The sequence below is a fragment of the Talpa occidentalis genome, unplaced genomic scaffold, assembly GCF_014898055.3.
Source record: "Talpa occidentalis isolate TD23 unplaced genomic scaffold, MPIMG_talOcc4v2.1 talOcc4.11, whole genome shotgun sequence".
Taxonomy (NCBI): domain Eukaryota; kingdom Metazoa; phylum Chordata; class Mammalia; order Eulipotyphla; family Talpidae; genus Talpa; species Talpa occidentalis.
In genome coordinates this window covers 81,461,167-81,485,744 of record NW_023601104.1, presented here as the reverse complement: position 1 = coordinate 81,485,744, position 24,578 = coordinate 81,461,167, and the positions used below count along the sequence as shown (strand labels likewise).

The 24,578-nt window shown below is 45.5% G+C and overlaps 1 protein-coding gene across 2 annotated transcripts in view; it reads right to left on the bottom strand.

The window, feature by feature from the left end:
• The window catches only part of KCNK10 (potassium two pore domain channel subfamily K member 10), a 114,980-nt gene that overhangs the window by 41,318 nt on the left and 49,084 nt on the right, over positions 1 to 24,578 (bottom strand). For both annotated transcript variants that reach the window (XM_054691810.1, XM_037503747.1), the window contains exons 2-3: positions 21,664 to 21,998; positions 1,671 to 1,788 (exon numbers count right to left, since the gene is read on the bottom strand). In XM_054691810.1, coding sequence (XP_054547785.1) covers positions 1,671 to 1,788; positions 21,664 to 21,998 — 453 coding nt within the window. The remainder of the gene's footprint in view (positions 1 to 1,670; positions 1,789 to 21,663; positions 21,999 to 24,578) is intronic.

The window sequence follows — 24,578 nt, the reverse complement described above, 5'->3', positions numbered from 1 at the left end:
AATGAAAACCAAATTCTAAGAGTTCAAAAGGATTAGAGGGAAAACGATCGCCATAGAAGACAAGCAAAGGAGTTATAATATGCATAGAGTTGGAATTCCCAAAGAGCAAAACCATACAGCGGAGAAAATCTTTAAAGATGACAATCAAGAAAATCTTCCTGATAAAGAGGACAACACCTGATAGTATTATCAGACGCTATACAAAGAAATAATTTTTTGAGTAGTCAAGCAAGAAAGGTCAAGTTTCATATGAAAAGGGGGTGGGGAGAATTGGGCATCAATTTTCTCCACAGCTGCATAAACATCAGGAGGTATTGGAGCGACACCTGCAAAGTCAAGGATTTCATTTCCACCCAAGCTGTCCTTCAAGTGTAGAGCTACCATTTTGCATAACTCAAGAATGCAGAGAATATAGCTCCCATGAGTTATTCTTAAAGTGACTACTTAAAGATGAGTTTCAGCCAAGCATGTGCTGAGGAGGAAGAGCACAGCAAGAGGACTAGCAGTGAACACTGGCAATATTTAACTGTGGAATTAAGATGAAAGCAAAGATGAGTTTCAGGATAACAGAACAGAATGCAAATTTTTTACCCTGATATTATAGAATGACACAACAAGTAATGATCAATAGCAAAGAAATGTGAAGTTAAATAAGTTCCCTGCCTGAAATAAATGCAATGACAGAGAGCCAAGACTTATCATTTAAAGTGGATAAATCATATACTAGGAGCATAAGCCTATTTAATAATTTAAAAGTAAATATTAAAGGGATGGTGTTGCTAAAATTGTATGATCGGAAGAGATGTCACCCATGATAGGAAACTAATAGACACTGCTTATCTAATAGAATACTGCTTTAAACATGATTATAATTATAAAAGTTAATCACTAAGACAAAAAGAAACCTCCCCGAGGATCAGAAGACAGGCAAATAAAATAAGACAAAAATTAGTACAGGAAAGAAGCAGAGCTTACCACCATATATGATCAGTCATCCAGAGCATTTATCAAGTCAAAAATTACCAAGCAGATGATCATTTTGATCAAATTAAATTACACTGGGAAGCTAGGAGGATGGGATGAGCACTTCTAAAGTAGGGTAGATGGAAGAAAGGAAATAAATTCCTTGTCTTCCACGATGGGAAGAAAAGAAATAATCTCCGCTACTGAAAATTTGGGGAGCAGTCCTCCAAGTGTGATATTTAAAGGCATGGAGAAGAACATCAAAATAGTAAGTCAAATGAAATCAAAGTTGTTGCTCCCAGGAAAATAAAAACGGGGGAGGCCAGCAGACTGCTGTTTTATGTGACAGACTTTGTAGAACACTCCGGTTCTTTCCTAGGTAACTTTAATAAAAATTATGATTTTTTTTCCCCAAAGAATTTGAGCTCAGCTGAGCCATCTGAATTCAACTGACTTATTCATATTCTGATTTTTCACTCTTCCCTCTTCATTAAATCCTGTCCAACGAAAGTCTCCCTAAATATAAAATTCTTCAATCTGTTTTGCCTAGAATTGAAAGCCACCACAATTGACTGCATTAATCTGACAGTGTTTCATAAGCCTCCTTGGGACCTCAAACTGCTGTGTATTCTAAGGACAGAACATGAACTTGGCGCCATTACCCAGGACGGCCTGCAGAGGAAAAGAGATTAGCAAATTAATGGTACCTATGGTAGTGATGACAGTTCCAGCAAAGAAAAAGGCACTTCCAAGGTCCCAGTGACTGCTGTTGTTGGAAGAGTTTCCTATTGGACTTACGCCTGCGTTGTCAGCGTCAAGGGCATGCTGCAAAGAAAGTGAAAATGCATGAGCTCAGTTAGAAATTTTTATGAAGCTCAAGAACCTGCCATGATCTCTAGAGGACTGGCTAAGTGGAGGAGGGGACAGTCCTAAAGCGAAATAGTATACTTCATATACTTAAAAATTGAAAATTAGTTTTAAACGTGGTGGGGAGTAGGATAGTATGGTGCGGTAAATGCGGAGTCCGCAGGCACAGGATTTTTGTAATCCAGGCATGGGTTATGCTTATGCTGTGCAGATACACAGAAAGGAGAGCAACCCAGTGAGGACATTCCTGCAAGGCAGAATTGCAACTGCTTTTCCCCTTTTCTGTTTTGTTAAAATGTTAAAATGTAAACCCAAGAGCTTAGGCTTCTGAGTTAGACTGCCCTGGCTCTGCCCATTATTAACTTTAGAACTGTGGACAACTTATTTTAGCCTCTCTAAGCCCAAATGTCCTCATCTGCAAACAAGGGATAACAATAAATTTCCCCAAGTAGGTGTGAAGATTAAATGAGATGGCCCATGTCATGCATTTGGCCAATGCCCAGGCAGTCAGCGCTGGAGGAAAGCAGCCTTTTTGTGATTTCATTTCACCCTCCCAGCGCTCACACTGCTCGTTTTTAAAGTGAGCAATGACTCTTCACTGCCTACTGGAATTGGAGTTTCATGCATCTTAAAATTCCCAGTAAGTGGGCTACAATGATGACCCAATCTCATCTGACACTATGAAAGCATCCATCCCAGACATCATCCTCCTGGAGACATCTGCTTATGCCTTTTGCACCTGTGCTCTGGCACCTGTGCACCTCCCTCAAAACGGACCATCCCTGCAGGGGCTAACCCTGGCTCACTTCTCTGGGAAACAGGTACACAATAAGGCAAAAAGTTTCAGCAAGCTTTCCTGACTTGGGCCCTTCACCCATTTTCAGAGCAGGGGGTGCGGAGGGTACACTGTCACACTGTTCAGACAGGTGAACTGTAGTGAGGAAGTGAACAGCTGGGGGCCCCAGGGAGGAGTGGCAGACATGAGAGCTACTTCTAGAACATCAAACAAAGTCTGTTCTCTCGACAAAATTGAAATAACCCCAGGTGTCAACAGCAAGGCACAATTAAATATTGAAATGTTATTATATTAATCCTAAATAATGCCCATTAAGCTTTGTTGGAAGAGACAGATCGTGAGAGCCACAAATCAGAGTACGACTATAAAAACTCAATCATCACCACATTTTGCCTTCATTAATCTGAAATATTTTGGTTTCTATATCAGGGACCACCGACCTTTTTTCAAAAAGGCTAGAGAGAAAATGATAAGGTTTTATGTGATGGTTCACACAGAGTTTTCTTTCACAACTGCTTAAATATGCAAAACCATCCTTAGCTGGGGTCATCCTTAGCAGGTCCCAGGCTGGCCTGGCAGACCCCAACGCAGGTAACTGGACAATACAAACACTCTATTTTATAGAAGTCTTTAGTTTATTCTTCGCTGCCTCTAGGACATGACCTGTTACGCTGGCCGCTGTTTCCAACATAAGCCCTCGCACCCCAGAATTTAAAATCCACCTGCACGGAATTTGTCCAGGTAGTCTTTGGCCAATGGTTGAAATCGGCCTAACCGACAACAGGGACTAACTAGGCTCTGCTCTGCTTTAGAGAAAATCAGTCCATGAGTTCTTTCTGGCAGGAAGATCTCCATTTCAATGTGCTTTGTGAGCATCTGCAGATCAAACCCCAGGCACCAGGGAGTGTTTATATTCAGCTAGGATGCACCCACCTGGAAATAATGCTTCAGGGACAGCTCTGGGCTTCAGTCACCTAGGTGGCCTCAAATCACACCCACAATCCCTAATATTTACAACTGCATGAAGCTGCAAAGAGAGATCAGATTTGGTCAAGCCCCACTGCGCTGAGCACTGCACATAAGCACAGGCAGACCCGGGGCTGCGTCTCAAACAGATTGTAGCAAAGACAAGTGGGATGATCATTTGCTTCATCCAAATCTGAAGGTCCCTTTTCACGTTTAATTTTTTTGAATTGTGCAAATTCATAAATATTTCATCTTAACATCCTCAAGGAACATGTTTGTCAGTTGAAAAGAAAGGAAACTAACACGTATTAGGAGCCTGTTCGGAGGCAGGCGCTTTAGGGGTGTCCCCTTTGACCCCTTCCACAACTGGTGTGTTATTCAATTTTATCCTTTTTACAACTTGCGAGGAAGGAATATTCTCTGTACTTTAGCACTAAGAAAATGTAACAGGGTGGTCCCCAGGAAAGGGGGAGGTTCCCTGCCCCACCCAAGGGAGGGTGGAGCTGAGCAGGAAGAGGAGAAGCTGCAGAAGAGACTGAGGAAGGAAGCAGGATGGAGCCAGGAGACCTGGAAGAGGCGCATGGAGCCTAGAGACACGTGAAGAAACTGCGCTTGTCTTTTGGTCGTGGACTAGGTGACACAGATGTGGGTGAGACCCATGGGGAGGTGACAATGGCAGCTTTTATCTTGATGTTGATTTTGCTCTTTTCCTTCAGGGCTTGTCCAGTTGTTTGTGACCCTTTTCTGTGGGTCCCCACTGGAAGGTGCTTTAGACTTGTAGCAGGCTTTGGGGTCTTTTTCTGGGCCAATCCCATTTGGATGGACTTTTACCCACGAGGGGATGGGTAACTCTGGATGCTTCATTTAGAAACTAGACTCTTTGCCTTACCTGTATTGTTTCCTAGTTTTATTAAAGTTCCTTCCCATTAAAGTCTCCTATGTTTTGTGTTGATGCGGTGGATGGCAGAACCCATGTAGAATAGGCAGGTTTGCGGGGTTTGGGCTGACCCTCTCCCTGTCCTATAACAAAAACAGGCTCAGGAAAGCTGATTCTCTTTCCCCAGGACATACAGCCAAGAAATGAAGTCCAAATTCAAGCCCTAACTGACCATAAGCTATGGTTTTATCCTTTTCTCTACATGGGATACCCAGAACACACTTGTTCTGTCCCATCCCAGACCCTGATGAGGGCGATGACTGTCATTGTCCAAAAATTCAGGAGAAAGAAGGGACCCCACAGGGCTCCTTCCTAATCCACCCACTCCCACCCTGTGCACACAGAGGCACCAGGCTGCATTTGGCTGTTGGAAACCAGAACGGGTGAGGGTTTAACTGCTCTGCATTACAAATAAAAAAAATTTAATAAATAATTCAAAGTGGGGAAAGGTTGATTTTATACCCTGAAAGGAAAGGAGAGGAGAAAAGAAAGGAGACAACCTGAAAAGAGAGGAAGAGAAGAAAAAAGGATTGCCTGTGGATACGCGGGAGCCTCTTGAGCTCATTTGCAAGATTTCCTGGGACTTCTGAAGCAGGTCCATCTAGCATGAAGCGTTAACTGGTGGTGATGCAAATTTCTCTCCTGCTCCTCCAAAGCTTCAGTAAAGTGAGCTACTCACGAAAATGCCCTGGGGAAAGTGGTTTTGTGGCAATTAAATACAAAGGTTGCTATGGGCACAATGGGGCCAGAGCAAGGTTTAGAGCCTGAAACAGTGGGGAGGAGGCAGGAAGTAAGCCCTCCAGCAAGCCACCAAGCTTGGGCTTGGACACTTACCAACCCCAGGAATGAAGTTCAATTCTCTCTAGATCCCCTGGGTCAGAAAGACTCCAGCAAACCACCAGAATGAAAATTAATCTGCTAACCCCAATCATGTACAGACAAGAGAAAGCCAATACAAAGAGTATTATCACTTGAGTGAATAGCATCATTTTTAACTCTGAATATTTCTGATTGAATTTACAGTTCTAACTTTATTAATTTTCTAAAGTATTTTCTAATGATCATAATTGTTTGACTTCAAGTAAAACTTCAAATTAAATACATTTGCTTTTTAAGTTGTTTTTTTTTTTTTTCTTTCTCTCTCTGCATTCAGGCTGCAAATGTGACCAGCTGGTTAGAAATGTTTGAATGCATAGATAATGCAATGAGCTAAGGCACATAACAGGATCAGTTATGTGGCAGAGATTCTCAAACTGAATGCAGATCTCGTGTTCACATAGGTGTGCAATCATTATCTGGTTCACAGAGGTCTCAAGGGGTTCAGAACCAAAAATCAGACTAAGGTATGAGATCTTCAAGCTGCCAAGAAAGGGTACACTAGATTGAAGACACTACTTCATCCCACCACTTCTTGCATTTCCTTTTTAGCTGCTAAGTTGCAGTTTCCAGCACCGACCCAGTAAACAATTCATGAACAGACGCTTAAATCAATAATAAATGAATGAACAAATGAAAGTAATACAGTGAAGCACATGATCTTCCCAGAGGTGTGAAAGGAAAGCATTGATTTGTATATGAAATCAGACAAATATAAGAAAGAAACCTAACAAAAGGAAATATGATTGACTGATTATTCAAGAAAAAAAAAAAAACAGAGAGGTAAACGTGGGCAAAATCTAAGGGAATCGGTTTCTTGCAGAGAGTAGAACAGAGGTTACCAGGGCTGGGGTGAGAGTAGGGAGATGTTTGTCAAAGAACAGAAACTTCCAGTTCTAAGATGAGTAAGTCCTGGAGATCCTATGTACAGCATGGTGACCATAATTAATAACACTGTGCCATATAATTGAAAATTGCTGAGAGCTGATCTTAATTGTTCTCGGCACTGAAAAGGAATGGTAATTATGTGACATGATGCAGGAGTTAACAAGGCAATCATTTGGAATGTATGTGTATCGAATCAACACCTTATGCACTTACTCTTGCACAATGTTACATGACAATTATATCTCAAAAAAAACTGGAACATAGAAGAATCTCTCTCCACCTTCCCGTCCATCCATCCCCAATCATTAGGACAGCCTGAAAGGTAAAACAGAGAAACTACAGCCTCTCACCGAAAGGGCAGTGGCTGGTGTCTGAGGTTGAGATGAAGGATGAGAGAAGGGGGGAGTAAAGATCCCTCAGAGACCCCCAGCAGTCTCTGGCTCCACAAGTTCCCCCATTGCTGTAATTCCACAAGGCAATGCCAGGCTGCATAAATCACTGTTCGGACACAGGAGGTGCCGCCCTGAGTGTTAGCACCGCGCTGGGATGAATGATGAGCCACAGAGGACCACTAACTGTCTGTGGCTTTTCTCCTATGATCTGTGTACTCAGTGAGATCATCCATTCTCTGTTTCCTTATGTGGCACCAAAAAGAAAGGCAAACAAAGGTAGAGCAATAATCGCTTGGCTTGTGTGAGATGTGCTGAGCAACAGAACCAATTGGAGTCAATCGCTAGGGTGATGGATCGGCTGATCGGTGGATCAACTCAGGACACTTGCAGAGTGGGAAGGGGCTCCATGAATAATCACACTGGGACCCCAGGGCGGGGGCACCCAGGAAGTGCTTATGCCGCTGGGGCACCCAGGTGGCTCCGGGGGCCTCAGTGCCAGAGGGCATGGTCAGCAAAGAGTTTTAGAAGTTTGACTTTCAGGCAGGGGTTGAGGTGGGATGAGGAGATGAGTACAGAAAACAGCTTCGTTAATGCATTGAAAGTAAAAAAAAAAATTAAAAAAAAAAAATATGGCCTCCCCTGGTGGCGCAGGCAGTTGAGAGCCGCACTATGAAGCTGTCCACAGCCTCTGCAGCGCTGGTTCGATCCCAGCCAACAGGCGAGGGTCCCACAGGTACTGCAGACCTCTCCTGTGGCGCCCGCTGCTCCCCTCAGCAGTGTATTTTCTCAGTCTGCCTATTCTATTCCCAGCTCTGTCTCTGGTGAGTCCTCTCACCCTCCAGCACATCAGGACTGTATCCCGGTTCTTGTATAAATAAATAAATAAATCGTTAAAAACAAATGTATTGAAGGTGTGTGTACTTTGAGCCATTAATGAACAGAAAGAAAACCACAGAGCCTGTGTGCAAAGGCAACTGGCAGCCCACATTCATTACAGCTCAAAAGTGCCTCTAATAAGCCCCAAACTCCACCCAAGACAGCAGCTCATCCCACCTCCTCATACATCCACAGCAGAAGGGCCTCAGGTGAGAAGTGGAAGTGCCACATTAATTTGTTGGCCATGGTTACCTTTCATTTCTCCCTCTCAGCAAGTACTTCCTAACTAGATAGTTCACAGCATCAGAACTGAGTACGCTGGGATGGGGGTGGAGGGCAGGGTGCAAGGCCACATCCAATGTTTTAAATAATGGAGAGATGGTATCCAGAGGAGACCAGGAGCCACGCCTGCCAGGCCAGGCACCAAGTAGCTGATTCCCAGAAGCCTCTGCTTTGGGACACAGAGGCAGGGCATGTAAGCACCTGCTACTACTACTGCAAGAGAAAGTTCTTGAATAAAGTGGCAAGCGTTCCTCCTGCCCAAATTACCCCACTTCTCTGAGCCTTAGGGTCCTCATCTGTAAAATGAGGGGACTCTTCCTCACAGCATTGTATCAAGATTTTTTCTAACTTACCTATGACTTTGGACAGCCTGCCTTGGTCACTGGTCTATGATTAGAGGAAGAGCAACAGTAATGCCTCCTGAGCACTCACTAGCACATAGACGACTGCCGGCCTAGGAGATGGCATTGCCACCACCTCTGTGGGACACAAGACTTAGAGTGGACACGTGCCTCACCCACGGCCACATGGCAAAGTTAGCAAGCTCTTGGTATTGTCACCAAAAACCCATCACTCCAGATACTGGAAAGGCAGCTTCTGTGTTCTTCTTTCTCCCTTTCTCAGACCCTCCTCTTGGCCCAACTTCCAGCCTCTGGGCAGAGCAGATAAGTTCCCATCCAGGCTGGGACACCTCAAGTGCTGAGAAGCAGGGGAACTGTGCCTTCAGCACCCCCAGGCAGATGGCAGCCGGGCCTGCCTGAGTGGACTGGCCGTCACATCACCTCAGGCTCTCAGGCAATTAAATGCTCACAATTAAATGCTCACAAAAACCAGGCCAAGCCATAAAAAGTTAAAGAGAAAAGTACCTTCAGTGCCATGATGAATATTACGGTGATGTTTATTTTCCTACTGTCCTATATATCCAGTTATGTGCAAATATTAGCCTTTCCTTGGAGGGGAGAAGGGGGAGCAGGAGGCTTTCATCGGAGCTTTACAACCTGGTTATAAATCTAAGGCAAAGGCCACCTGCAGAACGGACAGGACAGTGGAGCATCAGTTTAAAGAATAAAAGAGAAACCCAGGATGAGCTAGGCCATCACCTAGAGCCTATGTTCTTAGATAAGCTAGCTTTCCTTGCTACCACTCTTTTTTTTGTTTGTTTCCTGAGAGGGGGGTGTGAGGTGGGTAGGGGAGTGGAAAGTTCCAACATTCACTTTATTAGCGCCTGGGTATACACCAATGACTAATCCATCTAAACATTATCATATGAAGCCAAACCATATTTGGGGGAGTTCTTTTAGCTTCCAAATTATGCCTTGCAATGTAGAATTCATTTTCTTTCTCATTGACTACTAGGAAGGATGAAATAAGAGATATTTTATAAATCACGAGGAAGCTATCAAGTCCACTAAGAAGTGGGGTACAGCCGTGTATTCTGATAAGATCAATAAATTTTCAGTCTAACTGTCATCCTTTCATCTCAGTTTGGATTCAGCCTCTACATAATGAATCACAAATTTTCCAAGCAATGTTGAAAAATCACATGGTCCTGAGGAGAATGTTTGATGTATTCCCTGCTCTCACTGCACTCGAGATCAAAGATGAGTGTGTGCCATTTTGGGGGAATGATTGGGCTACAAAAGCAGTCAGGACTCTGATTCAATGCAGAGTGAGCCAAACCAAAGATGGCACCTCTTCCTGTTGCTATCACATTGGACGGAAACTGAGCTTCAACAGACAATTCATAATAGAATGAAAAAGTGATACTTCTGCCATTTTGTTTTCATTGTAGATATTTACTGACACTAGTTCTAGCTCTTGAGTGCTCACTATTGGTCCCAAATTAATATTTCATTTCCTGTGCCCCCTTAGAGTCTGTGTCTGCACCTCTTTCTGATAAACACATTGATAATGAGGCAGGCAAGGAAGTAGACACAATCCCAGAGACTTTGAAGAAAGTTCCAGAATACTCATCAAAATAATCATAGTAGTCAGCTTTCACAATGTGCCAAGCTCTGCCTTCTTATCTTACTCAGTCCTTGCAAAAACCCTGTAAAGATCCCTATTACTAGAACTGGACTTTTAGTATTGAACTTCATGGATTATGCACAGATGCTGATTTATAATGATGCACACCTGAAATCATTTAACATTATAATGCAATGCTGATTCAATGAAAGAATTAAAATAAATAATCCTATTATCTTTTCTAATTTGTAAATAAGACATCAGTAAATAGAAGTAACTGTCCACAGTTACCATAATAGATAAGAGTGAGCCTTAATAGAACTAGTTAAAAGTCCACTTTCCCCTAGATAGCGCCCTGCAGAGCATTTTCTAATGCTCATCTGTTATGTCACCTTCTTCCCCCTGACAAGGGACAATATAGAGAAGTAGAAATTTGTATTTATAGTCCTCATTTTTCAAAGAATATAAGGTTAAGCCCTCACTTACTTGATAAAGTAATGTTGTATTAGCAAGCTTTCCATTTTTTCAGCCCATTTCCACCAGAAAGGAAAGGAAAATATGTGTTTTCAGTAAAAACTGATAAGCTACATTTATGTGCAGACCTGAATGCTAACACACATCTATTGGTTTGAAGTAGGCTCTACTGACCCAGCCTCAACACATTATGTGAACACACAGAGCCATGTCCCTGCAGTGCCCAGCTAACGAGTAATCATTACTCTCTGCAGCTTTTGCACAAGTGAATGACTTTTTGAGGTCCCACAGATTGAGTCAGAGACTCTTACCCCACGAATAGGGTTCTGATTGTTCCCTTATCTTCTTGCACCAACCACTGTAACAACTCAAGCCAACTCGGTCTCCCTATTGGGGAGAAGAGAGCATCGTGGTTAAAAAGCAGGAATTCTGGGGCCTCCCTGGTGGCAGAGGTGGTTGAGCGCAGCGCTGTGAAGCTGTCCACAACTTCTGCAGTGCCGGTTCGATACCTGTAGGCCTCAGAGCAACCCACATGGCGAGCAGACCTCTCCTGTCTCTCCCGCTGCTCCCCTCAGCAGTGTATTTCAGTCAGTCTGCCTGTTCTGTTCCCTGCTCTGTCTCTGGTGAATCCTCTCACCCTCCCATGCAACTGGCCTGTACCCCGGCTCTTGTATAAATAAAATAAATTTAAAAAAAAAAAAGCAGGAATTCTGGAGGCAGAGCCCTGGACCCAGACCCCAGTTCTACTTCTCAGTTAAGCATGGGCAAGGTAACTTCTCTGTTCCTTGGTCACTTACCCAGATCATGATAATGATCAAATGATCCATTGCTCATAAAGCATTTAGAGCACTGCCGGGCTCTAGAATACTCCAGCACGTTGACCACACTACAAGTTTCTGGAGGGCAGCGAGTAGGCATCTTGCATCTTTGGTTACTTTTTTCTAATCATAAGAGCCTAACACAGGAATCTAGAAAACTTAAATAAGGGACCAGGAAAAAGAATAACTATAAGAAAGAAAATATCAAAATCAACAAACAACTATGAACAGAGACACTCTATGGGGAATGGGGGGGGCGGGGAAAGGAGGGCTTGGGGTCAAAATAAGGGGGTTGTAATTAATTGTATGGGGAATATAAAAATAAAATTTAAATTTAAAAAAAGAGCCTAACACAGCACCTGCTTCATGAAGGCATTCTATAAATATTAATTAGCTAAATGAATGCATTTAATGACAAGTAATAAAAATAATTGTGCAAGCCACACATCTCGTCAAATCTCATCTATCCAGACTCTCATCTATCCAGACTTTGACCGCATGTGACTGTGCGTGACTCGTACAATTTCACTTCACTTTAAACGAAAAGCAAACACATACACATTTGTATATAAATGTGGACACAGTAGCATTTATTTCTGGCTCTTTGTTTTATTTTTATGAGAGTTTTTTTTGGAACATTGAATCCTCATTTGCAAATTCATCTTTCCCGCGGCATGCCAATTTCCATTAGCAATTTAATTTAGGGTTTAAAAGCTTTAGATCTTCTTCACTAAACAGAAAGGGACTCAACACCCCCAGGGATAAAAGCAATAATAATGAACTGGAGGCCTGGAGAGATAGGCGGGAGGCTGCAGGTCTCATTTCTCAGGCCTTGAACAATCTTCTGTGTGACCATTTAGCTTCACCAGAGAAATGTCAGTGCCTCTGATCTCAGGGCCTCAGCTGCAGGAGTCACCTTAAGCGGTCAGAGCTGTGTCCTAGGGCATAAAAAACCCTGCACTCACGAGAGGTCGGTCCCCCAGAGCCTGGGCTCCTACCTAACTACAATCTAAGCTCCTAGCACAAAAGGCTGCTTGGAAGAACGGACTGCCCAGGGCACAGGAGAAGTCTTATCTTGCTCTGCCTGGATACATGGCAGGGGGTTCCACAGGCTACTGACCAGACAGCTCATGTGCTAGGAATCCCTTAACATCCTTACAGCTCAATATACATAAAGCATAGGTGGCTATCATTACCCAGGGATCTGCACAAAGAAGATAAATGATTTGAGGGGAATACTATTGACAACCAGACTGAATAGAAAGGAATTCTATTGCAGAGGAACAAAAATCATTTTCTGCTTTGCTTTTGTAAAGGGTCTAAATGAAGGGCTCTCAGTCTCTAAAACAGATATTAAAAGCGCCATTCACTCATTTCTCAAACCTTAAGCATCTTCTCCGGGCAAGCCATCATGCCAGGCCTGAGGGATTTACCCATAAAAGACAGACAGTCTCAAAGAGCTCGCAGCCATGGGAAGGAGACAGATGAGAAAAATAGTAATCGCCCAACAGAATCCACTAAGTGTAGAGATGAGCTTGAATGCTTGGCGCTGTGGCCCAAGCAGAGCTCCACCCAGCAGGAGGATCACAAAGGCTTCCCCCCTGGAGTTGGGTTTTAGCTTCTCTGAGGATAAATCAGTTCAGAAATCCAAAGCAATATACTTAGGGGCCTCCCTGGTGGCACAGCGATTGAGCACTGGGTCTCTGCAACGCCGGTTCCATCCCCGGCCACCAGCAAGGGTCCCACATGGTGCACAGACCTCTCCTGCCACGCCTGCTGCTCCCCTCAGCAATGTACTTCATCAGTCTGCCTGTTCTGTTCCCGCTCTGACTCTGGTGAGTTCTCTCACCCTCCCGTGCTTCTGACTGTACCCAGTGCTTATATAAATAAATAAATCTTAAAAAAAAAAAAAAAAAAGAAGACGTTTAAAAAACAAACAAGCAAAGCAATACATTTAGCAGAGTTGGCACTCTATAAACATTCAGCTGACGGAGGAATGAATGTAAAAAACCAGCTCTTACCCACCACTGCTGCCGTTTGGATTTACAAGAAGAGCTGAAATAGCAATGTATTGATTGATCAGATCATGTCCCCTTGCTGCTGGAAATGTAACCACAGCTTCACTGTGCTTAGGATAAAGCCCAGGCCCTGCATGGCTTGGTCCCTGCCTGTTTCCTTTCTAATTACCAACCACGTTCCCTTCGCTCACTGACCTTTGGCCACTGTGACGCCCCTTCTCCCAAATCTTGAGACGTCCAGGGCTTCTTTCTTCCATGGCCTTGGCACTCAGAAACACCTGATAGAATCCCACCCTCCTAAAGTCAGTTCTCCTACCCACATGCCCAAAGCTCTCTCTCCCTCTTTTTTCCAACATTCCTCCTTGTTCTAGTCACGTTTCTTTATGTGATCATATGCATAGGGTTTGCTTCTCCTCAATATCTGTAAGTAGGGTAACCACATCATTTATCTTTCAAACCAGCACACTTTTTAGAGAGAAAGGAATACTGTTAGTAATTATTCCAAAACCCTGGAAACTAGGATGTTTGGCCATCCTAGCTATTCCCTCCAAGAGGGCAGAGAGTATGTCTGTCTTTTACTCACAATTCTGACCCCAATATTTAGCACTGTGTGTGGCACACAGCAGACAGTCAAGAAATTTGTTGCATTAATGAATGGAATAGTAAGTGAATGAGTGAGTGAATGGTTGGGTGGGTGAGAAGGTAAGTAGCTGAGTGAGTGAGGTGAGTGAGTGAGTGAGTGAGTGAGCAGGTGAGTGAGTAATTAGGCACTGGCAGCAGAAAATGGTAAATGTCACAGCAGCCTTGGGAATGTTCCTGGATCATGCAAATTAACCAACACCTTCCACTTCTGGAGAAAACTGACTGGCAGCTCAAAATCTCCAGTCCTCCCCTATGTGTAGAACAGCAGTTTCGGTCACCATGGCAACATCAAAGGTCCAGGCCCAGGACCAAACCACTGCCCCAGGCCTCTCATACAGGTGCCCACATCTTCAATGAAATCCTCCTTGACCAAAGTATGGTGGAATGGGGCCCAAAAGGCAGAGCCAGAGATCAACACTGGACAACCTGGCCTTGGCATAGATGTCTCTGTGCATTGGGAAAGTTATAAATCCAAGGGACAAAGGTGGAAGAGACTGGGTGTCAGAAGGCAAGTGCTAACTCTCACGAAAGACCTCTCCCATCATGCTGTTTGAGTGGATTGTTCCTTAGCTAAAAGGAATCTGTCTTAATACACACTTAACCCCACACTTTCTGACCCACTATATCAAGCCAAGGATAGAGCCTGAATAAGCCTGACTAAGAGCCTGGGCATCAGAGATATCAGACTCTAGCCCCACTTTTGCCACTGGCTGGCTGCAAGAACTCGACCAAGTACCTGGCCTCTATTCCAGTGGGGTGAAAAGTGAGGCTCAGGCATAGATGGGAACCCCCTGGTGCCACATCTGCACACAGTCAGTGCTTAATAAACAGGGTGGAATCGTAGTCATCCAACACACTTGAGGTCCAAGTACAGAGCAAATGATCTAAAATTCTAATAATTTTTTAACAAAAGAGAAAAGTCCCTACAAGATGGTACAGTGAAAGCCAGTGACAAATGTCCTGTTCACCAACAGAAAATAAAAGGTGGCTGAATGGTCAAGGAGGGGAAGGAAGCAGGAGGAGCCATACTCGGCCATGCCTCCTACTCCCAGGCCCTTCTAGGCTGAGCCCACGGCAGCCAGATGAAAGCATCAGAATTTCTTCAGACAAACCTGGATGGAAGGTGCTGTTCTGAAGTCAAGAAGGTTCTGAGAAGTTAAGTCATTTTTGAAGACAAGGACTGAAGTATGGGGGCTTGGGAGGCAGGGAGGAGTCAGCCTTTAAGACAGTGAGGTAACCTGCTCACTCACGGGGCTGGGTGGGGGAAGCGGGTTTGGTCAGGCTGCCCCCAGGGACAGTATCCAGTGAGGGAGGAGGCTTTGCTTGCTTGTGCCACATCTAGGTATTTAGACTAGAAGATCCCAGTCCTTCCTGGCGGGCACCTCATCCAACTCTAAACCCACTCCCATGAAACATGACTCTATGACCAGGAGAAATCAAAGCCACGCATCCCCCATGGAAGACATTCCAGGTCCTCCAACGTCTGAGTTCACAAGCTAAGGGCCGCAGCTATGGGTCATCACCATCCAGGCAGGTGGAAGCATCCGGCCTCCCTGGGGAGTCAGGGAGGCCCCCTCATGTTTTTGTTCCATGAGGACCAAGCAAGATGAATGCTTCGCTGCCTTCTCCAAGACCAGCCAGGACACCAGTCCCTGAGGCTGCTGTACCGGGAACAGGGAAATGAGCAGTCACAGCAGGCGAGTGTCCAGGACAAAGAAGGACTTGGGCTGGAGCGACTGTCAAATCAAGCTCCTGAATCCACAACTTAAAAAAGACCTTCAAAGCACCTGATTACAAAGAAATGCAAGCACTCCAGGGGTGCCGATCACAGTCCACTCGGTTCCTTCCCTGCGCTTGACGTGGAGAATGAAGGAACAGGGGTGAGAACTCCTTTCTCCCGCTGCCAGGTCTCTGCCAGGTGCTTTATGTGGGTCTACTCCGTCTCTTCCCTGACCGTGACCTACCCTCCTTGAAAATAGACTCCCTTGACAACAATCCACCTGGTTTCCCCCAGAAATTCTTCTCCCTCCCTTCTTTTCCTTGGAGTAAAAGCTTGAATTAAAGACCCAGAGGTAGTGTTGGGGATACGCACCACTGACAAAAATGAGCAGGACAGCTCCATGGTTAGACCCATGGGCGCTGGAGTCTGACTTCCCAAAACTCCAATCCCAGTTTAAGCACCTACTGGCTGTGTGATCTTGGGCAAGTGGCCGAACTTCTTGGAATTTACTGGTTCATCCATAAAATGGAAGGATGATCAGAGCACCAGGCTGTGGGCTTGTTGCAAGGGTTAAATGAGCTGACAGATTGAAGCACTTAGAGGGTGCCGAGAGGAAAGTAAACAACCAATAAGTGCTTGCTATTTTTTATTATTACAACAGCTCGGCGGGAAACCTCCCTATTACAGCCATCCGCAGACTCCCGCACGTGGCCTCAGGGGTAAGATTCAGGAGATGGATAGACCTTGCATGTCCTCCATGGGCTGCTCTGGGCCCCAGGGCACTAAATTAGAAGATCTGTGTGCTCACGCCTCACTGGGGCCCAAACAACAATCAGGCACCAGGGACACCAGCCCTTTCACCTGGTCTCACTTTGAAATCAGTGGTTCTGCTCAGGTGACCTGCTCCTTGGGGGCTGCTTGAGTCTTGTGGGTCCCCAAGGTTCTCTGAAATGTGTGTCAAACCAGGTAGACAACAGACAGGAGGAGCAGAGACGGCAGGAGCCAGGCAGCGTCTACTTGAAAAATATGAGGCTGGCATCCTCACCCAGCTCGGGATGAGATGACAATCCAGGTAGATGACAATCAGGATAGAGATGACAATCCAGGTAGATGACAATCAGGATAGAGATGACAATCCAGGTAGATGACAATCAGGATAGAGATGACAATCCAGGCAGATGACAATCAGGATAGAGATGACAATCCAGGTAGATGACAATCAGGATAGAGATGACAATCCAGGCAGATGACAATCAGGATAGAGATGACAATCCAGGTAGATGACAATCAGGATAGAGATGACAATCCAGGTAGCGGGGATAAGCACTCTCAAAGGACTCAAAAACTGCTACGCATTGAGCTCAAGCCCCAAAGACACCCCACAGGAATGCTGGTGGCCCTACCCAGTACCTGGCCCTTGGGGGAACTTGCACTTTAACAGTAGAGGCGAGGCAAGAAAATCTGTCAATTAGAAAAGTCAGGATTTGAAAGCATCTCCAGTTATGCGGCTGCTCAGTGGACTCTGCCCAACGGGCACCACCGAAGCCCTTGCTGAAGGGGAAAGAGTCATTTGCTTTCTTGCTGTTTCTACTGAGGTAATGCTGGTTTATTTACATCATCGTTTGTATTTTGGGAGTAGAGGAACCCCCTTCAGGTGTGGTTACCCTTGCGACCACTGCCACCAAAGCACCCATAAAAATGAATGATTTCAAGTCTCCTTTGTGGAATTCTCTTCAGTGTGGCCCTTCATCTCTTCCCATTTCTCACCTGTCCTGTTGCCATCTTCCCCTTGATTTTTCTTCCTCCAGTTTCTTCATCCAACACCCTCCAACCCAACAACCCATTGCTAAAAGAGTTAGTTCTCCAACTGAAAATTTCCATCATGTCACTACCTGGCTTCAGTCTTTCAGTGACTCCCCACTTCCCACAGTATAAACCCCACTCACCCCCTCCAGCCTCCTCCCTCCCCAGACCCTACACCTCAAGCCACAGTGGCCACTTGAAGCTCCCTGGACAGACCACACACGAGGTCGGGATGACTTTCACCCATGATCTACCATGTTCCTCATTTCTGCATGAGTGTGTGGTGGCGAAGAGCCCGGGAAACACGATCAGACACCTGGGCTTGAATCCTGCTTACTAACAGGTGACCTTGAGCACGTAACTTCACCTCCTCTTTCCTCATTTCCTCCTCTGTAAATGGGCACAAAGACAATCCTCATAGAAGAGCTGTGGGGACTAGAGGAGATAACCAGCTGCCATAAAATTTTCTCATTTCCTCACCGCAACTTCCACTTTTTATGTATTTCAAATCGCTCCATTCCAATTACTTCTAATTAGTGGTTTATGTGCCTCTTCCTCCAGCGCTCCTTACCCTACTGACATGTTGGACTGGATAATTCTTTGTGATGAGGGGCCACCCAGGGCATTGGAGGCAGCACCCCTGGCCTCTTCCCACTCCAGGTCTGCATCTCCCAGTTGTTATGACCAAAACTATCTGCAGACATTGATAGATGCCCCCGGGGCAAATTCCTTCCCCATTAAAAACCACTGCTTGCAACCCTGAGATCCTCAAATAACACTAACAGCAGCAGCGGCAATACTTTTTTTTTTTTTTTTTTGAGCATTCACCACATGTCCAGCATTGTTCAAAGCCTTTCTCATGAATTATAGATCTGAATCCTCTCAAAACCCCAAGGGTGAGGGGCTTTAGGTGTATTTTATTGGCAAAGAAACAGGATCTCAGAGAGGTTAGTATCTTGCTTGAGGTGTGTCTTATTTATTCTACGCCAACACCTAGTGTGTTACCTGAACACACAGTAGGAGTTCAGTAACACACAGTAGGAGTTCAAAAACAATTTAAAGAATGTGGGAATGAATGAATGAGACATCTCCTCCATAACAACAATTCATCTTTCCTCCCCTTTCAGGAGTGATGACCCATCATTTTCTCCTGGAGTCCCACATTACCCCTTCAAGTGGCGCAGTTCATTGGAAGCCCCTCCTCCGAGCTATGGTTCTAAGTTCTGGAGACATTTCAGGGAGTGTGCAGTTCTGCTTAATCTGTGTTTGTATTAATGACATAGGCCACACCTCCCAGCTCAGCTTTATGAGGTCTAGAATCCAGTCTAGAATCCTGCCATTACCAGATAATTACTATCTGTATAATTTTTTTACTATCAATCACTCTTTTCAGACTCTGGTGAGATACAATAATATTATTCTTCCAGTGTAGAGCACACCACATTGAAACTCCACCCAAATGCTGGATTTTTTAATGAGTATGGTGAGGCAACACTCCCCAGCCCACAGTGTGGACATTTTCATCCTACGAAGGAATCAAATTGACCTGGAGGACAAAATGTGATGGGTTAATTCCTGATTGACACAAGGTCAGCACGTAAACCTGCTTAGCGTCTATTGTGAGAAAGACAATATTCAGTATAAATCCTGTAATCACAGTAACTGGAGATCTTAAGGTACACCAGGTGCAAGACTGATACTCCTTGGGGAAAAGGACAAGAAATAGAGAAATGCTTTTGGTCAGGGAACAAGGAGCTCCAATGTTCTTCAGCTGCTAAAATTTTGGAAAGTGTTTGACATCCAGCAAATGTTTACAGGAGAAGGCCTCCCTGGTGGCACAGCAGTTGAACGCTGGGCTGCGGAGCTGCCTGTGGCCTCTACTGCACCAGTTCGATCCCCAGCCGCTGGCGAGGGTCCCACATGGCGCGCAGACCTCTCCTGCCGTGCCCGCTGCTCCCCTCAGCAGTGTCCTCCGTCTGTCTGCCTGTTCTGTTCCCCGCTCTGGCTCTGGTGAATTCTCTCACCCTCCCACGCTTCTGACTGTACCCAGTGCTTGTATAAATAAATCTTTAAAAAAAAAATGTTTACAGGAGAGGTAAGCCTAGAATGAAGCAAGACTTTCTTACAGGGCTGGGAGGCTCACTGGGGCAGGCCAGGCACTTAGCACCCCAGCTCTGCCACTTCCACCTCAATGTCTGGGAAGTTACTCAATCTCTTTTTAGCATCAATTTCCTAACCTGTAAAATGGGCCTAATAACACCAACTTTGGGTGTGGTTGGAAAGCTTAATGCTAGAAGGGATGCAAGGTGTCTAGCTCATAGCAAGGACCTAATAAAAGGCTTTTTTAATTGTTATAAAAAATGACCTCAAGGGCAGGCACACACATGCATGCATGCACACCTCATCTTACAGAGACACTTTCGAGGTGAAACCAGGGGAAAGGCCTTAGTGGCAGCAGCAGCCTCCAGACTCCACCAACCTGTTCTTCATTCTGTCTTCTGAGTTCTTTCAGAAAGGAAATGAACAAAGGTGTAATTAAGCCCAGAGAGCTTATGGCAACGCCAGGTTGTAGATTTTGATATTTCAGTTCAAAAACATTTCCTTATGGGGCAATAATTAACCACAAACAATGCGTCATCCACACGTGGATGCAAAGATAATAAGAAACGCTCTCTTTTCCTCAAGATTCTCCCTGTGTAAGGAAGAAAAATTCGGGCATGAATCGAGATTCAATTCATCCATCTTTGAAGTGATTGTGTGTCTTGTAACTAAAATGATCTCACTCCACATGACAGCCTGGATAACATAGCTCCATTCTTTCTTACAACTACTCCAGAATTGCAACTTTCATTGTCTGTGACTTTCTAGACCTTAAGACTCTGGCACAGATCACCACAAATTTGGTAGTATTTTCTGATGAAAGGAGAAAAAAGACAATACTGCCCAAGACAGAGTAATAGGAAAACACTGCCCTTGGATTTTAGCATTTTTAGTCTTATTTTTAAATAAAAATTGTAAGGCACAGGTATGAAATCATACATATTCTGAGAGTAAAAATACCTGTTCTACTCCCCACTCTGTCTCTGGTGAATCTTCCCAACTGCCCCCACTTCTGGCCTACACCCCAAATCTTCTACATAAAAATAAACAAAATTAAATAAAATTTTAAAATATATACATATGTCTATCTATTTAAGAGTCAAGGCAGATTATCAAAACTAATTTAAAAGAACACAACTTCTATGTATGTACCAGATCCTAAGTGGCCTCAGAATTCCCCTATCCTGCCAATGTTATTTGAAATAAATAATCAGCCAGCCCAGTCTTGCCAATCCTACAGATTCAGGGTTGCAGTAGCCCTTTGATTTAACATGAGTAACCCGGAGCCAGAAGGTGTGAGGGAAGCCATCTTTTCCACATCTCTCCCTTTCAAGTTTTAGGACTCCTGAAATGATGAGCCTCCCTTGCATCCATAATGCCACCACCTTCCCCGGGGGTACCCTTCGTGGTTCAGGTGGGGACGTAGGACAGGAAATCAGCTGCAGCCCCACAGACTGCCATCCTTCCTCACTTTCCAGAAGAAGCCCTCCAACTGGGCTCCAGACACAGGCCCTTCTCCTTCTGGGACTCAGTTCTCGCCAACTCCAATGGCCTCTCAGTCTTCCTGATGCATGTCCTGCCATCACATCACCTTGGGGGACTCTCCTCCCAGACTTTCCCAGCTCCAGTTCACCCTGCCAAGCCCACCCCACCCTGCTTTCAAGCCTTGCTTCTCTGGGTTGGAGCCCAGTTCTCTGCCTCCATTTCCCCATGGATCTTTTTTCCTTAATAGCCCAGGCAGGTATGGGCCTCAGCACCGTGCCTGACACACTGTGTGATGAAAAGCACAGTGTGCTTATTTCTATTATCTTTATTATCTCAAACCCATTAATTGACCTAAACTTCTCTCCTAAGTCACCAACACTCTTCTCCTGCCACACCTGGTGGCCTTTACTTGGCTTCATCTCGTGGACCTTGGGCAGGTTAATATAGCTCTGCTTATTAAAATTCTCTGAAGTCTAGGCCTCCCTCTCAGCCCAGACCTCAGAAGAGAAAGGTAACCAGCACGCGCGGGTGGACTTGAATTTGAAACTCCAAAGCCCTGACCACCACATCCAAGAGCCATGACGCAGAACCTGGCCAGTCCCCACGTGGGCCACTGCCTTGCTCTCAGTTTCCTTGAGGGCTCAGCTCAGAGAGGCCCTAGCCTCCCCAGAGAGGCCCTCGCCGCCCATCCAAAGACGGCATAAGGGATGTGAGCAGAAAGTGAGCCAGAAGGAGCACACCGAGGCTGTCCTTTCTCCCCACGGGCGGCCATGGTTCGGCACCCCTACTCACCTGGATCAAGGTCTCCAGCTCCTGGGGGCTCACACACACGTGGTCCCGCAGGAATTCGGCCTTCTCCAGGGCGATGGTATTCTTCTGGCTGCTCTCAAAGGGCTGCTCCAGCGCGCGGAAGACCAGGCCGCCCGTGACCAGGTAGACCACCACGACCACAAAGATGGCGACCACCGTTTTCCACTTCATGACGGTCTGCAGGCCCCCCTGGGAGGTGCCTTCCATCCTGGCTACCACCGTGGCGCGGGAGGAGATGGACAGGCGTGGGGCCGGGTAGTGCCCGTTACTCGTGCCCTTGGACTGGCACACCGGGGGCGCGGCTGCAGGAACGGCCACTGAGGAAAGGGGGAGGGAGAGGGGCAGAGAGAGTTTGTTTATAAATACGAAGCACAGAACCTGTGAGAAACAAAGCACAGATGTCTTTCTCCAGCCGGCTTTCGAATGGGAGGATTAAAAACGGTGCAGTCCGGGAACTTGCTCAGTTGCTAGGTGCCTGCTTGAGTTCTACAAAAATGAGCACCAGCCGTGCTAGATTAATTTTTTAAGTATTAATTGCATTTGAAATGCTTATATTTTTCTACCACCATCCAATTTGGAAAGCTGTGTCTCTGCTACTGTCATTCATCTCCTCCCTCTGCCCCCTGGTTTGAGCAAAGTGGACGAGATATGACAGATCACCACATCTGATCAGAGGTAGAGAGTTCAACCTGGAGGAATAAAAAGAAGAGGGCGAGCCAGCCATTCTGTCCAAGAGCCGAGCAGAAATGAACATGGAGGAACTTAAAAAGGTCCCTTTTATCCAGGGCTGCAGTCGCAAAACAAAGAAAGGCAGCCTGAGCGAGCTAGGAGAGACGGGCCCAGAAATCAGACACACACATACGGTAAAGGAAGTGTGAGAGAAGAAGAAGGGGGTAACCAAAAGCAGGCAGGGAAACAATAAGAGATGACTTGTGCCAATTAACCTGGTTGTCTGAAAAAAGAAAAAAAAGAAATGTACATCCTAACTGTATTCCTCAAGAGAAAAGTTGATGACAATGTAATTGCTCCTGATCTATTAGTAAAAGAGTGGGTCTACTTTCTTCCAAATAAAGGAAATTTCCCCTGGTTTTCAGAACACATCGAATTCTCAAAGGCCAATATTCCCCGCTAGGGTAATTTCATTACCAGGCAAATAAATATGTTAGCTGGAGACTTTCCTGCAAAGGCAGGAAGTCCAGGGTAGGATGACACTGGTTGCGCTATCATGCATTTCGAAAATCCATCTTAGGCAGCAATGCACAGTCAGTGCACTTCGATTTGTTCTCCCTTTATTATTCTAACTCATATTATGCCCTATGCCACAGTGCAGCCGGGATGTTGTGGAAATAAAGTATTAGGAGATGACAAACCTAATTACCTAAGTGGGGCAAACAAGCCCTCTCACATGAGAGCTGTTCAGTCTCCACCGTGGGGAGCTCAGGGTAAATAAAAGCACGGGAATGTCACCAATGACCCTGGCCACACCTGGCTGGAGGGTGGCCCCCTGGAAGAACCTAGGTTTGTCAGCACCTGCCTTAACTCCTGGAGCCTCAAAACCAGTTCTTTCTCTTTGGACGTCAAGCTGAACATCAATCTTTTATCGTATGTTTTTCTATCAAATAAAATCATTAAATGTTACATTTCCTTCTGATTTACAGAAACACAACATTCTCTGGAATCTCAGAGTGAAAGATATTGAGAATTAGAACCAGCAGGCAGGGCACTGTGTCCTTGCTAACCCTCCCCTTCAGGTTCCTACCTGCCCTTGTTGATCCTGAGATGGGGAATCTTGTCCAGAACGGCTTTTTTTCAACCTTGCCCAAATTTGCCATTCACTCCACCTCCTCCCTATACCTCAGTCCCTTGTGGCTCTCACCATCCCCACAGCCACCAGCCTCATGGGGCCAATATTATATCTTGTCTGGACCAATCCAGCAGCCTCCTGCTTCTGTTTTCCCCCCACATTCTGACTCATAAATCTGGGCTGAAGTGTCACTTCTGAAAGCATCTCTTCCCTTTCTCTCCTGCTTCACCTGTGGGCAGTAAAATAATGACCCCCAACTATGCCCATATCCTCATCCCTGGGACCTAAGAATTTGTTAACATGCATGACAAAAGATGCTATTCAGTTAGAGGCCTTGAGATGAGAGGCTTGGCCTGGATGACCTGTGTGGGCCCAGTGAAATTACCAGCAACCTTAGGAGAGGGAGGCGGGAGGGTCACAGAAAGAAGGACCTGCGAGGAGGGAAGCAGAGGTCAGAGCAATGTGGCCACAAGCCAAGAGGTGCAGTCAGCCTCTAGACACTAGAAAAAGCAGGGAGCAGATTTCTCCTCCCGCACTTTCAGAAGGAACCACCCCCACCTACGCCTTGATTTCAATCAGTGAGACAAATTTAGAATTTCTAGTCTCCAGAATCAAAAGATAATAAAGTTGTAACTATGGCAATAAGTTGTGGAATTTGTTACAGCAGCAACAGGAAACTATACACACACACACACACACACACACACACACACACACACACACAAGATAAGGTCCCCCTTGGGGAGCCCTCACTACACTGTGCCATTAACAAAGCCTCTTTCTTTCAACTCATGGCTCCATGGCCCCATCCCCATCCCATGCCGTGTACTGTGCCTGGCACTCAGTAGGTGGACAATGATGGCTCAGCAGATGAATGAAGAGCAAAGGGAAGGAAGGTCCACTGGCACGTCCAAACCACACAGACTATGTGGATGGGCAGCGTCAAACGGATAACAAACACCTTATTCCAGGAACAATGAACAGCAGGTCCTCCAGCCCAGCCCCTTCAGCCAGTAGTTCCTTCCCCAGCCGCATCTGCCTGGGAAACTCTCATCTTTCTCAGTCTCAGCTCAGAGTTGCCTCCTCCATGAAG